We start from the raw sequence: 17928 nt of genomic DNA, 5'->3' as shown, positions 1-17928 counted from the left end.
AGAGACATCAGTGAAACTTTCAAGTCTGAAGATGATACTAGGCTCCTTCAGTCAGTCAGATGAGCTTCAAGGTGAGCTTCCCTTTTTTTTAAAAGGGAAAAAAGGAAGACCTAGGGAACTACAGGCTGGTCAGTCTCACCTCTGCCTGACAAGATCATGGAGCACATCCTCCTGGAAACTATGCTCAGGCACGTGGAAAGCAGAGAGGTGACTGCTGACAGACAAGACGGCTTCACTAAGGGCAAATCGTGCCTGAAAAATATGGTGACTGCCTATAATGGGGTTATAGAATTGGTGGATAAGGGAAGAGTGACTGACGTCGTCTACCTGGACTTGTGCAAAACATTTGATACTGTCACGCACATCATCGTCTCTAAATTGGAGAGACATGGATTTGACAGGTGGACCACTCAGTGGATAAGGAATTGACTGGATGGCCGCACTCAAAGAGTTGTGGTCAATGACTCGATGTCAGTGTGGAGACCAGCCACGAGTGGTGTCCCTCAGGGGTCCATACTGGGAGCGGTATTATTTAACATCTTTGTTAGGGACATGGACAGTGAGATTGAGTGCTTAGAGTGGGACTTAGAAAGTTTGCAGACACTAAGCTGAGTGGTGGGGTTAAGATTCTAGAGGGAATGGATGCCATACAGAGGGATCCTGACCGGCTATAAAGGCAGGCCCACGTGAACCTTACGAACCTCGTGAAGTTCAACAAGGCCAAACGCAAGGTCCTGCAAGTGGGTCAGAACAAATCTCAAACAGATACAGGCCGGGTGATGAGCAGATTGAAAGCAGCCCTGAGGATAAGGATCTGGGGGCACTGTTGGATGAAAAACCAAATATGAGCTGGCAATGTGTGTTCACAGCCCAGAAAGCCAACCTGGGATGCATCAAAATAAGTATGGCCAGCAGGTCAAGAGAGGTGATTCTGTCCCTCTTCTCTGCTTTCATGATCCCACCTGTAGTACTGCATCCAGCTCTGGGACCCTCAGTACAAGACAGACAGGGACCTGTTGGAGTGAGTCCAGAGGAGAACCACAAAAATGATCAGGGGGCTGGTGCACCTCTCCTACGAGAAAAGGCTGAGAAAATTGGGGTTATTCAGCTTAGAAAAGAGAAGACTCTGGGGAGACCTTACAGTGGCCTTCCACTACTTAAAGGGGGCCTACAAGAAAGATGGGGAGGGACTGTGTCAGCAAGTGTAGTGATAGGACAGATAAAATGCTAAGAATAGGACAGAAGACATCATTTAGTTGCTACATAAAACCATGGTGTGCCGACATCTGAGTACTGCATGTTAGTCTGGTCTCAGTATTTTAAGAATGAAGTAGTAGAGCTATAGAAGGTATGGAGAAAGGCAGTAAAGTGATGAAGAACGAAAGTGTTTAAGGAACAGATAATAAGAAGGCCAAGACTCTCCCATCTGGAGAGAAGGTGAATACAATCATGGCTTACAAAATCATCAAGCCAGTATCATTACTAACTGAATCCCACAAGACTACGTCTATGGAACGCTTATGAAACTAAAATGAGATTGGCTTTAAACAGATGAAAGAAAGTACTATTTTACACATCAGTTAGCATGTTGGCTAGATGGCTGGGCCCAAAGAGTTGCGGTGAATGGACTTAAATCCAGTTGGCAGCCAGTCACAAGTGGTGTTCCCCAGGGCTCAGTACTAGGGCCTGTTCTCTTCAATAGCTTGATCAAAGACCTGGACGAGGCGATCAAGTGCACACTCAGTAAGTTGGGCAGGAGTGTTGATCTGCTTGAGGGTTGTTGATCCTGATCAACAGGAAGGGCTTTTACAAGTATATTGGAAGCAAAAGGAAGACAGAGAAGTTGTGGGCCCACTGTTGAATGAGACAGGAGCCATGGTGATGGAGAATGCAGAGAAGGCGGAGTTACTGAATGCCTTCTTTGCTTTGGTCTTTACTGCTCAGCCCAGCCCTCGGGAGTCCCAGGCATTGGGAGAAGTAACAGGGAAAAAAGACTTCCCTTGGGTTGAGGAGGATCGGGTGACGGATTAATTAGATCAATTAGATATTCACAAGTCCATGGGCCCCGATGGGATGCACCCAAGAGTGCTGAGGGAGCTGGCGGAAGTCATTGCTGAGCCGCTCTCCATCATCTTTGAAAGATCCTGGAGAACAGGCGAGGTGCCTGAGGACTGGAAGAAAGCCAACGTCACTCCAGTCTTCAAAAAAGGCAAGAAGGAAGAGCTGGGGAACTACAGGCTGGTCAGCCTCACCTCCATCCCTGGAAAGATGATGGAACAGCTTGTTCTGGGCGTCATCTCAAGGCATGTGGAGGAAAAGAAAGCTATCAGAAGTACTCAACATGGATTCACCAAGGGGAAATCATGTCTGACTAATCTGATAGTCTCTTCTATGATGGCATGACCGGATGGATAGATGAGGGGAGGGCCATAGATGTGGTCTACCTTCACTTAAGCAAGGCATTCAACACGGTCTCCCACAGCATCCTCATAGGGAAGCTTAGGAAGAGTGGGCTTGATGAATGGACAGTGGGGTGGATAGAAAACTGGTCAAAAGACAGAGCTCAGAGGGTAGTGATTAGGGGCACAGAGTCTAGTTGGAGGTCAGTGACAAGTGGTGTTCCCCAGGGGTCAGTACTGGGTCCAGTCCTCTTCAATATATTCATCAACGACCTGGACGAGGGGATAGAGTGCACCCTCAGCAAGTTTGCTGATGACACAAAGCTGGGGGGGTGGCTGACACACGGGAAGGCTGTGCCGCCATACAGAGACCTGGACAGGCTGGAGAGTTGGGCAAAGAGGAACCTTATGAAATTCAATAAGGGCCAGTGTAGGGTGCTGCACCTGGGGAGGAATAACCCCATGCACCAGTACGGGTTGGGGGCTGACCTACTGGAGAGCCGCTCAGTTGAAAGAGACCTGGGAGTCCTGGTGGACAACAGGATGACCATGAGCCAGCAATGCGCCCTTGTGGCCAAAAAGGCCAATGGCATCCTGGGGTGCATCAAGAAGAGTGTGGCCAGCAGGTCGAGGGAGGTCATCCTCCCCCTCTACTCTGCCTTGGTGAGGCCGCACCTGGAGTACTGTGTCCAGTTCTGGGCTCCCTGGTTCCAGAAGGACAGGGAACTGCTGGAGAGGGTACAGCAAAGGGCTACCAAGATGATTAGGGGACTGGAACGCCTCTCTTATGACGAAAAGCTGAAGGATTTGTGTCTCTTCAGTCTGGAAAAAAGACTACTGAGGGGGGACCTTATCAACACTTATAAATACTTAAAGGGCTGGTGTCAGGAGGATGGGGCCAAGATCTTTTCAATGGTGCCTGGCAACAGGACAAGAGGTAATGGGCACAAACTTGAGCATAGGAAGTTCCACCTAAACATGAGGAGGAACTTCTTTACTTTGGGGGTGGCAGAGCACTGAAACAAGCTTCCCAGGGGCGTGGTGGAGTCTCTGTCTCTGGAGACATTCCAAACCCACCCGGACACGTTCCTGTGCAACCTTTTGTAGGTGACCCTGCTCTGGCAGGGGGGCTGGACTAGATGATCTCCAGAGGTCCCTTCCAACCCTATGATTCTATGATGATTCTATGAGGGTAGGTAGGCTCTACAGAGGGATCTGGACAGGTTGAATCAATGGGCCAAGGCCAACTGGATTCAACAATTCAACAAGGCCAAGTGCTGGGTCCTGCACTTGGGTCACAACAACCCCATGCAGTGCTACAGGCTTGGGGAGCGGCTGGAGAGCTGCCCAGCAGAAAAGAACCTGGGGGTGCTGGTCAACAGCTGGCTGAATATGAGCCAGCAGTGTGCCCAGATGGCCAAGAAGGCCAATAGCATCCTGGCTTCTATCAGAAACAGTGTGGCCAGCAGGTCTAGGGAAGTGATTGTCCACCTGGACTCGGCACTGGTGAGGTGCACCTCAAATACGGTGTTCAGTTTTGGGCTCCTCGCTACAGGAAACACATTGAGGTGCTGGAGTGTGTCCAGAGAAGGGCAATGAAGCTGGTGAAGGGTCTAGAGCATAAGTCTTATGAGGAGCGGCTGAGGGAACTGGGATTGTTTAGGCTGGAGAAAAGGAGGCTGCGGGGAGACCTTATAGCTCTCTACAACTACCTGAAAGGAGGCTGTAGCGATGTGGGGCGTCAGGCTCTCTTCCAGCCCTCTACCATTACTAGTTTTCATTTCTCACCATGTCATTCATGTATATATGCACATGTATGGCTTCAGCTTGCACAGGGGAGGTTTAGATTGAATATTAGGAAAAACTTCTTCACTAAAAGGGTTACCAAGCATTGGAACAGGCTGCCCAGGGAAGTGATTAATTTGCCATCCCTGGAGGTATTTAAAAAACATGTAAATGTACTGCTCAGTGACATGGTTCAGTGGTAACGTGGCAGTGCTACGTTAATGGTTAGACTTGATGATCTCAAAGGTCTTTTCCAACCTAAACGGTTCTATGATTCTTACGGAACTGGTTGCCATAGAAGACTGTTAAAGAAAATGGAAGAATCAGGTTCAGAAAACATACAAACAAACCGGACAAAATCATGAACAACTCAGTCCACAAATGAGTACTATCAAACCACGGCAGGTATGTGCTCTAACATCTCTTACACAGTGACTGCAGATGCTGGGGGAATGCATGAGATTACAGAAAACAGCAAATTAGTGTGCCCTCCATAGACAGCATCTCCTATTGCAATGGCTGGACAGAGGACTCAAACGTATCAGTGGTCTTACCCCGTAAGGGGGGGTATGCTTAGATGCAAGATCCCACTGACTTTCACTCTAATGTTGTACAGAACATAGCTGCACATATGCAGTGAACTGGGGCTTCACTCCAGAATGCAAGACTAAAAATCAATTGCATCTGAAACAGCTGTTTAGACACTGAATAGATTTTCACACCACTTTCATTTTTCTTTATTATCAAACTATTATCAGCTGCTCTACGTGCATTTGGTGATGTTGAATAAATTACCAAATTAACAGTCTCAACAATACTCTATTGTATAGCATAAAGGCTACTTCATCTGATCCGATTCAAGTAGCTGTTTAGCAACTTGGCATAAAAGTGCGGGTGATTTTTAATTACAGCTTTAACATAGACAGACTCTAAACAAAGGTCAGATTTTTCCATTCACCTTACAAGTGAGCACAAAGGCTTTCAAGATGTTGTCCACTTGAAGTTTTATTTGCCAATTTTCACTCTTTTATAGACATGAAGTCTCTAAAGACTTTGTCTTAACTAGGAAAGAAATCAATGGATAAGTTTTAAGTTTAGACTTAATAGAGACTTCAGACTAAGGTGAAAACCAGAAAGGTGAGTTTAGCTTTCGTTTGTTACAAGACGATAGTTGCTGAATTTTAGATCTCTGGTTACTCAGGATGAGGAAACCTTCTCTTGGATGTAAACCAAGACATTGTTCTCTTACACATGTACTTAAGAAAAATAAATAATGCTGTGACATTCTTGTCTTGCTTTTTTACATGAATTACATGATTCTGTGAACAGAACAAAATCTGGTCTTCCTGGGAGTAGCAGGATCCTAGAAGTAGAAGCTCTTAAATGAAAAGATTGTTTTCACAAGTGCTTTTCACAGTATCATTTGGATTCTCTTTAACTACTGCACTAACAAAGTGCAGTCAGCATTACTAACTTAAGCTAGGTGGTTTTGCAGCTTTCTATGAAAAGATTCTGTTAAAAACCACTACAAATGATACTGGCAAAAGTTAAGTAGTGACTCAACACTGACCAAAAATTTAAAAAAAACACTACCATCCACCACTGCCAAAACTGGTATTGATACATTTTCAATTCAACAGTGGGGAAATAATCTGCAGCATTTAAGAGTTTTGCTCTAGCATTACCATCCTAATCTTTCTTCTAAACAAACCTAAGGAAAAGTCCGCCACAGATTCCGAAACTATACTCACTTCCTTCTCATGGGACAATCTTTCATGAAATGGCCAATTTTACCACAAATTCTGCAGCATCTATCATTTGGTGCCAGTTCTCCTTCCGTTAGTACCTCTGGATCAAAGAAGTACTCCTGAAGAAGAAATCATTAATTTAAAATTAAAACCCATACACTTTGGAATCAAGACAGATAAGCAAGTGTTAAACAGCAGTAGGAGTTATAGAGAATAATAAACCTGGTGTGTGTAGCTGAAGTCCTGAAACACCTGGTGACATTAACTGGCCACTGGCCTCTTTTTTTGCAGGCAGCCTGATGACCACCAGGTCTGCAAGGTCTTTTGTAAAACTGCAGTTTTAAGAAATAGTAAGCTGGTTTTGATAGGAACTAAAATATGTAAGCCTGTACAATGAAGCTTTGACTTGATTAGTATTCAGCATTTACATGCAAACAACATGAAAACAGTACTCAGTAATAACTCCCATACAGATTTTTACAGTACTGATGAAATTTAAGGGAGAAGAGCTTAAAGAGAGTGTAACCAGACTCCTGCAAGTGGTAAGCTAAGCTAAACACCCAAAAGTATGCACATATTGGTCTTAGAAGTAACTTACCATTTTTGATGAATATTCTTTAGGAAATATTTTTATAGGAGTACCAAATACCCTTCTGCCATTGATAAAAGCCTTCATTATAAAATTTGTCACTGGGGAAGGAAAAAAAACAGCACAAAAACATCGTCATCCAAACATCAAACAAGCCAGTAAAACAAGATCTAAGACAAGATCTTCACTTTGTACCCAAATTTGTTAACAGGAGACTCACTTTTTCTTGACAATCCAGCTCCAAGATTGTGGTTCAAATCAAAGGGGTCTGTAGAAAAAGCATTACAGGCATTATTCAAGTCCAGGGCAAGATCAGAAATGTATACATACACATGATCAACCCAAGGCAGCTATTCCCAATGCAGAATTAATATACTGAAATGGAACCATTTACAAATTTATTGAAAAGGAATTAACTCCACAGACAAAGGATCACAGCTGTCCAGCTCTAAACTGACTGAAGTATTATAAAAGAGTAAGTTGAATGTGCAGGCAAGAAAACAGAAATTCTTTTCACTAAATCATATGGGTTTAGGGAACATTTCTAAAATGTGTCACTGCATTTTCTTGATAGATACCATGGTATTACTTAACATACTTAACCATACACAGGATTAAACTGGTCGTGTAAATATGGAGTCTGCTAAACCTAGCTATTTGTGAGAAAACCTCAACTGCATTACAGCTAATTTATTTTCCAAAGGATTTGGTTAAATTTTTTTTTTGTCAGTTACTGTCCTCATGAAAAGTATGAAGTCCGCTTTGCATCTTCTTTTCAGTAGAGACAAAGCCGCCAAGAATAATATTTAGCATGAATTGGAATTTTGCAATGATTTCAAAACATGAGCAAATAACAACTTATAACCCAGGAAAAGAAAATAAGCAAGCCTTGTGGAAAGACACAATTTTTCACGTGGGCACTAAAGAAATTCCACATATTCATGTACTTCATGGCATTTACCTTCAATTACAATGTATTTGGATGTCCACTGCTTCTTGAAAGTTGTAAGCAGATTTTTTCTCCTAATGCAGATGACATGCTCTTTAAAATCAAATTCTTCTGTGTAGAAACGGAGAAGTCCCAGCCACAGCTGCCCAACAGATTCAGTGTTTTTGCCACAGTCTGGCCAAACAACTGACTGAAAATGACAAAGTATTTTTACTTCCAGTACTTACATTAAGCAGATTAATTTTCATAACTTTGAAACTTAAACAATGCAAGTCTTATTTTATAAAGAGACACAATTGAGTACACCAGAATACTTCTCTTCCTTTCATAACTGGTATTAATAATACAATATCGATTTTTAAGTGGTGGATTTTTTTAAATATTAACAACAAAAGTGGAGAATTAATAGAACTTCTAACATTATGTTTTGCCTGTTATAAAAAAAAAAAATTCATTCACTTTATGTGCCTATTTGACATAAAATTATTCAACAGGATCAAGCAGCTGTGACTAGATGTGCAGCTGGTATTTGTAGGGGTTATCTCCACCCAGTAACAGGACACACAGAGCAATTAATCTTCACTAACACCTTAAAATAACTTTTTTTAATCTAATCTATTTTTTTCAGTTTTTACAGATTTTTCACAGGTGAATTATAACCAACCAGATTCTTAAAGCTTTACAGTAAGGGATTGGGATTTTCAAAGCAATAGCTACTCCACTTCCATTTCTATATTCAACTATGATATTTGAGAACAATGTTTCTTAGAAGAAATTCTTTTTTCATTGGCAAAACTACAGGTAACACCATTTCAAAATTAACCTGATTTACTCACCAACTCCTCTATCTTATCAAAGAAATAAACGTTCCAGCCATCAACTAAAATTTCAGGCTTTTTTGGTTCTTTGTAGATCTGAAAGCACAATATTAAACTCATTAGAAGAGCCCTTCAGATTCAGCACTGACATTCTATTGGTCAATACTGTGTACAGATCCTCATTTCTTTCTTGACATACTGTACCTCTTGAAGAACAGGGATGACAGGTGGATTTCTCTGCTGCAGAAAATAAAGCACCATAAGAGTATATGCATAAGAAGAAAGGCTACCTCGAGATGCATCTCCAATGTCACATATCTAGAAAAAGAAACACGATTTGTATCTTCTATGGTTATGTCTCTATGTCATTTATGTCTCTTGCTTCTAAAATGTCTGAAATATACCTACCTTCGTAAAGACTTTCATTGTGTAACACAGATATTTTACTCTAGGATCAATGGCTGCATATGTTGACAGGAGTCTTGTGTTGTGCAAGGCCTATAAAAAAAAGAAAGTCATATAGAAAATACAGGAGCTCTGAAGAAATACACTGAAAACATGAAAACCAAAAGCTCTTAAGCTGTGTGCTCAAGAAATGCAGATGTGAAGCCCTGCATAGTAGAATGTATATTGACTAAGGAAGCATTCAACAATGAAGTTATGACCTGCTCTCTTAAAATGCTGATCAACGTCCTGAATCTGCGCAGAAGTGGTACAAAGCAGCATTCACACAACAGTACTTCACAAAGGGAAGCACTAATCTACTACTGCATTTTCAAAATATTTGGTAGAAGGTAAGTTCTTGAACTAAGAGATTTGAGCCTAGAAATGTGAGAGCTATCAACTGAGCCATATTGATGCATAACTTCAAGAAGAAAACTTTCAGACTTACTTAGTTGTTGAGATATCTTCCTGAAGACTTCCCTTGAGCTCTTAAAAAACTTCAGAAAGCTTAATACTTGGCTCTAAAATTTACTTGTCTTTGATGTTTCAAGGAACTGGCTTTTGCAGTTCAGAGACGTTGAAAAAAAAACCCCAAAGCTTCTTTTTAAAATATTTGTCCAAGAACTTGTGGTTTTTCGTAAATTCCAACACATGTTCTAGTTCAGGCAAGCTGAGTTCAAAATCACTATTCCAGGTCTCAAGGCTACGCAAGCACCATGATGGGAAGCGGAATACAGGAAAGCTGAAGTTATATTATTTTGTCTTTCTTATTTACAGAAGACTTAAACACCTAAACCACTATTTTTTACTATTATTGAAGAACTAATATATTTTCTTAGAAAAGTGGCAACACTAAAGTCACAATTCTGCAACTGACTCCACTACTAGTCAAAAAAAAAAAAAAAGTTGTTCAGAAATCTAAAACTCCAATAAGGCGAAGGGAGACAGTTCATTATTGAACCTCAAAACAGTCACTTAAATTTCAAGAAGCAGACCCACATTTTTCTGTTAAAAAAAATAAAAAAAGGAGATGACCTTACCAGAGTATTATATAAACTGATGTCTACTTCAAGACCACTTCTGACATGGAAAAATTTGACAATTGGGACTTTCGCAGTTGTTATAGGCAAGACATTTCTTAAACCTAGGATGAAATGTTTAGTTACTGAATGACTGAAATACAGTTGTAACAGTATCAAATACTCTACAAATAACTCAAAACTGTAGTAAAAAGGATACAAAATAAAATCTTAGTGACACTGAAATTGTATTTCAGTTATATTTTAATATTGATTTTAGGCATTTGTCAAACATGATGAATTGGCTAAATATAATATATACAAACACACATTAAGGTCTGTAATAAAGCAAAGATCAGTCTAAATGTTATGGTAAAATAAGCTGAAGAGGTCATTGATAGTTCACTCCAATTATATTAAATTCATGTGACACAGACCAAACCAACCAAGTACTATAAAAATCATAATTTCTTGTATAAAAAACAGCATTCCTTTTCAGCCTACCTTTTAACTTATTAGGCACTGAACATACAAATACAACAAAACTACTAACTTCAAGCCCGAAGCTTTAACAAGGTTTGTCCTTTGCATGTAGGTTATAAATATACTACTTGTCCAATTCAGATGCGGTCCTATAACATTGTGACCTCATAGACCTACATACACAAACAAAAATAAATGCAAGTGTTCACAACATATAACCTCATTTTTACTAACATTAAGCTCGTCAATATAGTTTTATCTTAATTATTTTCTTCTACAGTGCCCAGAACATTCTCACAAAAGCAACTGAAGTCACGGAAACAGAACCACTTCTTTTAGTTTTCAAGAAAGTTACCTGTCTGTTTCTTGAGAACGTTTGCTAAATCTTCAATGATTCTGATGCAATCAAGTCCCTAAGATATTAAGAAAAAAGGCTGAAGGTTGTATCTGCCACAAGTATTTTCGGCAAACCTTTTATTACTTGACATTAAGCCTAAAGCTGTGTAATTACGTTTCATATGATACAGAATTATGTGAATACCAGAAACTGCTTCAAAATAGCACTTGTAAAATCAACACTAGACGGTATCTTAACATAGACTTTTAAGGAGTTTATATTAGTCATGAAAGGAGTTTGATGTCCTGTTCCACTGTCTCCCGTTCCTAGCTGTTTATGCTAAAAAGCACGTTATTTATCTGCGCAGCTAATCCTAGAAGTAATATTAGTGCAGAATTCAGTGGGAAACTGACTACTGAGAGTAGTTCTTAAACTCATGCCTAGACCAACAGCAAAACCCCTTTCTGGCACCTACTTGTGTTTTCTTCTCATCTGAAAAGCTTTTATGAAATAATAAATTTGTTACACTATATACACAATATAACCATAAAATTCTGCATTTATTAAAAAGAAAAAAAAAAAATCTTTTCAAACTACTTCAGCAGTTTCCAGCCCATCCACTGTCATACAGATGTCAAGGTCACTTTGTTTGAAGCCAAAGCCATTTTTTGAGGAGCCAAACAAATTCAGCTTGGTTCCTGCAAGAGACGTTATAAAATGGGTTATATAAAGTAATAAAACAGGAGATTTTATAAATTATATAAAATGGTAGATGTTATTAGATGGGTTATAACCCCATAGAGACACAGAATCTCAAATTGTATATAGCTTCAAACCACTGCATGTCTTTTAATACAAGGCATGAAAACATCACTATCTTTCTATGGTACATCAAAACTTATTTTCATATCAACTTTGCTGATGATCCTCATCACCGTTAAAAGAATCTCTTATTGGTTCAAATGAGCAGTCTGACAGATCCAGAAACAAGTTAGGTTTTCCAATAATTAAATCATCACCATGCAGGTCTGAGCTGACATCTGATAAAAAAAAAAAAAGTAAGACCGCCTTCTACAAAGATTTTCAGGATAAGAGACATATCTGTCCACATATCAGGCTCCAGCCAAAAAAGCTTTTGCTAATTTTAAAAGACTACGAACCAAAGTTCAGGTGTTACAGGTAAGAATTCCAGAAACAAACAAAAAAAACATTCTGTGTATAGGTAAGATGCTGTGCCTACATTTTAAAATATTCCAAAACCAGTAAGTTTCAGTAGGAAGGACTACAAAACGCTTGTTATTCTATCTGCTCTTACAAACAAGAAGTCTGTCTAATGAATAAGGCTAAAATAACAATTACAAACCTGTTCCACTACTGCTTTGATTGTTTTCTGCTTAGCTTGACATTGCTCCTTCCTACTAATGTGTTGTATATATGACTAAGTCAAAAAAGACTTAAACCAAAGCCTTGGAAGTCTTAAAACAGAAACTAAAGTAATGAGGTATAGCAATGCTGAGCTACAATATAGGTTCTATGTTCAAAACTAAAGTCCTTTTCATGCTGATACATGTTTTCTTGGAAAACACTCAAGTATGAACACACCAAAGTACAAATATAAAGCAAGAACTGCCTAATTACCTGGGAAATCCTGTCTAATGAAGTTTTCCAGATTTTCTTTTATATGTTCCCGAGCCTGATCCTCTCCAATATTTGGAGCAAAATCATCTTGGAAAAAAAAATAAAAGAGACAACAATTTTGGCAAACTAATGTGTAGAAAGAGTCAACAGCAAAGATTCAAATGAAAAAAGTGAGGGGTTTACAGCAGGGGAGGGGGGAGAAAAAAAAAAGCAAGAGAAGATTCACACGTGAAGGAAAAAAAGCAAGGATGAAGTAGAAGAGAAATACCTGTTCAAAGAAAAACATTAATTAGACAAATAATGCATTTTGTCTGGTCAGAAATGGCGAGAGAGAAAGGAGGAAAGTTGGGTCACTCTGAAAAGAACAAAATTGGAGAAGTGTTACAAAACAGTATTTTGACTTCATTTTTTCTAGAACACTGAAGTCTTTGTTTACTAAAAACCGCAAGTTAAGGAACAGTAACAAAATTAAATGTAGACAATGTAGACAGAAATGTAAAAGCATCAGTCAAAAAATGCACCTAAAATTAAACTCTTAGAAATTATATTAAGATGTCTAAATGAGTAATCAGACAGCCAACGCATACAAGATAAACCTAAAGATTTTGTATTTCTCTAGATACGAACTACTCAGCAGTCCTATTCTAAGATTTTTATCTAAGAGTTGGATGCAGTGTAGCATATCATAGAATTGTCTAGGTTGGAAGGGACCTTTCAGATGATGAAGTCCGAAGTCCAAATAAACCAGCCCCCTTTATAACACCACTAGTCCATAGTTATTTCATTATTTTTTGCAATTCTTTTTCTATCACACAATATTCAAAGGAAAAAACTTACGGTAACACTGGACACAAACTTGATCTAGAATAACTGAAAATGTGGGCGTTAGCGCTGGCAGTGGGTCAAGCTCAATTTTCTTGAAGTCTTCTGGACAATCCTTCTTTAAATGACCTTCCCGTTTGCACAAGCTACATACTACTGTAGGAGACTGCATGAACAGAAAGCAAGACTGGTTTTAAAAACTATAACACTTTGACGAGTTTGAGCAACACTTTCATATAACTGATAATAGAACATAAGCAGTATGTTTATGTTCCGATACAGCATGCTTACCTTGCCCCTTGTAAAAGCTGGTTTACTGAATTCATAAAAAAGTTCAGATTCTAAGCACTGTTCTATTGCTGTGTTCTCTTCAAAAAGGTTCGCCTTCTCAGTAAGATCCTCTTGACTCAAGTTGATCCTCAGGGGTGCATCCACATTTTCTTCGAAATGTTTATTCTCATATTTCTTGTGGATGGAAAAATCATCATCTTCCTCTGACAGTGCATCATCTTCTCCAGATCCAGTGTATGTGTTATCTAGTTCATCCCCAGGTCTTATGATAACACCACACTCTCTCTGGTTTAGAAGACTTGTTTCTTCTTCCTCCACTTCCTCCTCATCATCTGAGTTAATCATTTGGGATATTTGACTCTGTGCTGAACATCGGAATTTTTTGGGCGATTCATCCAGTTCATCAGTACCCTCAGTGCTCTCCTCATCGATGTCAATCTTGTCATCCATTATGCCAGAGCACTCTAAGCCAAACTCATCACTCTCTGTAAGTGCAGCATTTTGAAAACCTTCTAAGTCTGAAGTACTACATGTCTCTACATCATGCTCATTCACTGTAACATGGAGATCTCCACTATCACTGTCTTCATCTATTCCCTGCTCGGTAGTCAAGATATTATTCCATCTTTTTTGTTGTTCATGTTCTTCGTCTTCCTCCTCTTCTTCCTCGTCATTTCCACTCTCCGTCTCTTCACAACTTGGTTTAAAATCCTCATTATCTCCAGAAATAACTTCCTCAATTATACAGTCTGAATCTTCATGGGCAATTCCCAAATGACTTATATAATCAGCCACTTCTTCTTCTGTGAAGCTTCCTGAGCCATCACACAGTTTTGAAGGATCAATTCTATGTGCCTGGGGCATACCTGCAGTCTCCATTACACAATCTTCCACTATTGCTGTGTTTGGTCTACCATCCAAGTTTTGCAACTCAGAATGTTCATGCTTTATAGCATCTTTTCCATGGTCCAGCACTTGGGATTTCTCCTCATTGGCATTCGGAGAGGATTTTTTGCTCAATTTTGCACTTTTTTTGTGAGGCAAGGCAAAATACTTGTAAGTTGCTCTCAGGCAGTGAAGAATATACTCATAGACTAGCTGGCTGTTCGTAGTTCTTGCCACATTCCTTTTCACTGAATATGGGTCTATTAAAAAGAAGCGAGCCAGCAGTGTAGGAGTTAACTTTTTTTAAAAAAAGAATACACTTTCATCCTTACAAAATCTGAATATAGTACTGTTACTCTAAAACATTGTTTAGGGACATAGATCTATGAATTGTGCTGAAGACAATTTTTAAGTTCTCTTAATTACTTTTATAATGTGGAAAAAAATACCCAAGAGAAATACTAATTAAATTTGTTTTTTTCAAAACATATTCTACTATATTATTGGGAATCACAGTCCAATATTGAAAAATTCTAAGTTATTACACACAATGTCAATAGCCAAGACAGTACCCTAGAAAATTAAAGTAACGGTTCTTTGATGTTTGTTGATATATATACCTTCCACAGCAATGCGCTTTTTAGGCCAGTCCTTTGATTCACGAGGGACTGTTTCTTTGAGTCGTATGCTAATAACCGAATCAGCCATACTGAACTCCAAAGCATAGAAACGAAGCAGTTCTACCCAGAGCTGACCAGCAGGTGCTGAACACTGATGTCCTGAATCAAATACTAAGGGAACCTGTAAATTACAGAAGAAAAGCTTAAATAATTTTTAATGCACAAGTGTTTAGCTGTTACACTTCCTTGTATCTCATCTGTAATGTAATATTACAAAATTTATAGTTGCTTCTATACTCCTGCCATTGCAATAAAAACTGCAAATAAAAAAATTGAAAGAGATCACATAAACTCAGATTATAAAATTTCCAAATGAAAGATTCCAGCAATGGTAAAGAATAGCATCAATGACAAATAGCAATTGCATATTTAAGCATTTATAATTTATAAATATCCAAGAAAATATCACGTGTAATCTAATTGGACAGAATGGATTATATACCCTATTTTTTAGCAAAGCCTAACCTGTATTGTTAACTGTCATAACATGCAATCATAAACTATATTCTCCCCTGACAGATAAAACCCGGGGTGTTACCAAAGACTTTGAAGTAACACCTAGTTTCCTGCTAGCCTCTTAGCATCAAGAGGTAAACACAGAAAGCCTTGTACCAAGCAATCGTGCAATCTCGTAGTTCAGCTCATGGTTTTGCAACATAAACACAAAAAAAGTAAATAGGAGATGGTTCTTTTTCTCAAGAACAGCAGTGACTGCTAGATTACTACAGAAGTAAATTAAATAGTTCAGACCTTGCCCCTTCTAGGGGAAGTTTCTCGTGGCAAATCAGAATCATCAATGGGGTTATGCTCCCAAACCACAGCATCATTCTCAACTTCTTTCAGGTGAAAATTAGTTAATTTGTTTAATGAGAATCCTTCAATCTAAAGGAAACAGAAACATACAGCTAAAGATCACGTGAACTTTAAATCTTACTATTCCCCCCCCAATCCAAATTAAAACAGAACAAAGTTTACAAATAACTCTTCCAGGCCTAGAATATAGTCCAATCTGCTTCTCTCTTTTCCCTATACTTCTATACAAAAAATCTCTCAAGAGGTCACTGCTTTTGGAAGGGTATCCAATATGTCACAGAAACTTGTCTTGCACGTGACACAAGCATAAATACATATTTTTTAATTATATGGCCATATACTATAGCACATTTCTCTCATTCAGTGCAGACAGTGGAGAGGCTTTGGGAATGAGTCATTCATGTACTGAAGGAAACTGTAAACCGGAAGGCCCGTGTAATTGGTTATGGAAACTGGAACATGCACGCTAAATATAACAGTTGACTATTAAGAACAAAAATGGATGCCATGAATATAACACTTGAATGGTGTCCTACAGAATTGGATTCTGGATTTCCGTCCTTCATACAACTCCTGATATCAAGATGAATTTCAGCTTCTAAACCCAAGATATACATGCTCTAAACCCCTAGTTTGATCCTTTGGGCAGACATCACACCAGTATGCTCCCCAGCTGTCGTCTACATTTTGTAGAATTAGATGTGAAAAGACAAGACTTTTTTTTTTTTGATGTAGCTATGTGAATTCAGAGTTCTCAAGAGTCTGGAAAAAAGGCTGAAGAAACGAGGAAGTAGATTGTTATGAAGTGCATTAGTCAATGCCCAGCTCTCCTTACAAAAGGGGCAACAGAACACTTAATTCTATGACTAGGATTGTGAATCGCATCCTTACAGCCAAGCATACAAAGGTTAGATGTAGTCTGGCTGAATTCACATTCTTCCTGAATTCCTGAAGAAGTGGCTGGCTTGTGGCTTGCTCAGAATAGCAAGAAGCTGACAGGTTACACACCACGAAAAGGGATTGGTCCTCTCATTTATACTATTCAGTGTATTAATACACATACCCATGATCCCAAATAGACAGGTAGAATAGGCTCTTTCCTCTGTTGTAGAAAGAAAATAACCATTAAAGCGAACACATATGGTGACAAGCCTCCCTCTTCAGGACGATCAATGCAGCACAACTGTAAAAATAAATTCTGCAGTCATTAAGGTTTCAAGTAATAATGTGAAAAATATTCTTTTAATTATTGTTCAGAAGTCAGTCGCATTAAATACTGACAGAAACTCAGACATCTTTGAGCTCTTATGAGATGGACTTTGTTCTCAAGGCCTGTGCATTTACTGCAGTCACAATATTAATGTCTTATTTTCAGTGTGACAGCCATAGGATGCAGACTGGCAAAACAGACAGCATACAGCCTCTTTGGAAAAATGATGACTTGTTTTATGTAGATATAGTACAAATCAAAAGTTTTTCAAGCTTTTTCTTAAATCATATTTTAATTGTAGGCACACAAAGTTTTGGAACAAGTTCTTTAAATTCACAAGAAAGTTTTCATCTACATATGGAAACAAGCAGCTTTTTCCTGTCATTTTTTTCATGATCAATTAAGTTTATGGGAAACTGGTAATTCACGTTCCTCTGACTTGTTTCGTAACAGAGCAGGATACTTACAGTCTGCAGGCCACTGGATGAAGCAAGCTTAAAATTCCACTTTTGAAATTTAGTGGAACGTTATAACACACAAATGATATAAATGATATATTTTATAAAATTTACAATTTATAGAAAACTTAAATATCCTTTTCCCAACTCTTTAGAAAGAGAGTTTCAACAACTGTTTTCTAAACCATACCTTCAGTCTCACCAGCATACTATCAATGTTCATTCAATATTTATTCACAGATGGGGGAATATAAATGACTCCTACCTTTGCCCAGTACCTGAAGGCAATCACTAAAGGTACTACAGTAGGTTCCAGTTTTCCAAGTGTAGCCAGATGGTTTGTTGTCAGACAAGCATTCTCATTCCCTGCACTCACTTTACAAATAAGGCCACTAAAACCCAAAAAAAAAAAAAAGTAAAAGATCTTGGAGGTTTTCTAAGACCAGACATAGGTCAGATAACTTCTCACAAAACAGTGTGGCAGAAGGCTGCAAGGAAAGACTTTGCAGCCTTTCAAAGACACTGTATCTACTTTAAAAGATGTATGAAAAACCAATTTG

General features: G+C 38.8%; 1 protein-coding gene across 4 annotated transcripts in view; it reads right to left on the bottom strand.

The window, feature by feature from the left end:
- Positions 1-17928, bottom strand: part of TUT7 (terminal uridylyl transferase 7) — a 37424-nt gene that overhangs the window by 7119 nt on the left and 12377 nt on the right. For 3 of the 4 annotated variants that reach the window (XM_054184696.1, XM_054184695.1, XM_054184694.1), the window contains exons 9-25: positions 17634-17760; positions 16764-16883; positions 15638-15769; positions 14828-15008; positions 13323-14467; positions 13047-13197; positions 12210-12296; positions 11169-11269; positions 10590-10647; positions 9773-9876; positions 8697-8786; positions 8493-8606; positions 8307-8384; positions 7483-7660; positions 6742-6789; positions 6531-6622; positions 5936-6051 (exon numbers count right to left, since the gene is read on the bottom strand). In XM_054184696.1, the coding sequence (XP_054040671.1) occupies positions 5936-6051; positions 6531-6622; positions 6742-6789; positions 7483-7660; positions 8307-8384; positions 8493-8606; positions 8697-8786; positions 9773-9876; positions 10590-10647; positions 11169-11269; positions 12210-12296; positions 13047-13197; positions 13323-14467; positions 14828-15008; positions 15638-15769; positions 16764-16883; positions 17634-17760 (2922 nt within the window). The remainder of the gene's footprint in view (positions 1-5935; positions 6052-6530; positions 6623-6741; positions 6790-7482; positions 7661-8306; positions 8385-8492; positions 8607-8696; positions 8787-9772; positions 9877-10589; positions 10648-11168; positions 11270-12209; positions 12297-13046; positions 13198-13322; positions 14468-14827; positions 15009-15637; positions 15770-16763; positions 16884-17633; positions 17761-17928) is intronic. The other variant, XM_054184697.1, reaches the window with a different exon arrangement.

This window comes from Rissa tridactyla, chromosome Z (genome assembly GCF_028500815.1).
Source record: "Rissa tridactyla isolate bRisTri1 chromosome Z, bRisTri1.patW.cur.20221130, whole genome shotgun sequence".
Lineage (NCBI taxonomy): Eukaryota > Metazoa > Chordata > Aves > Charadriiformes > Laridae > Rissa > Rissa tridactyla.
Note: the sequence above shows the minus strand (reverse complement) of the source record. Positions and strands in the feature narration are given on the sequence as shown.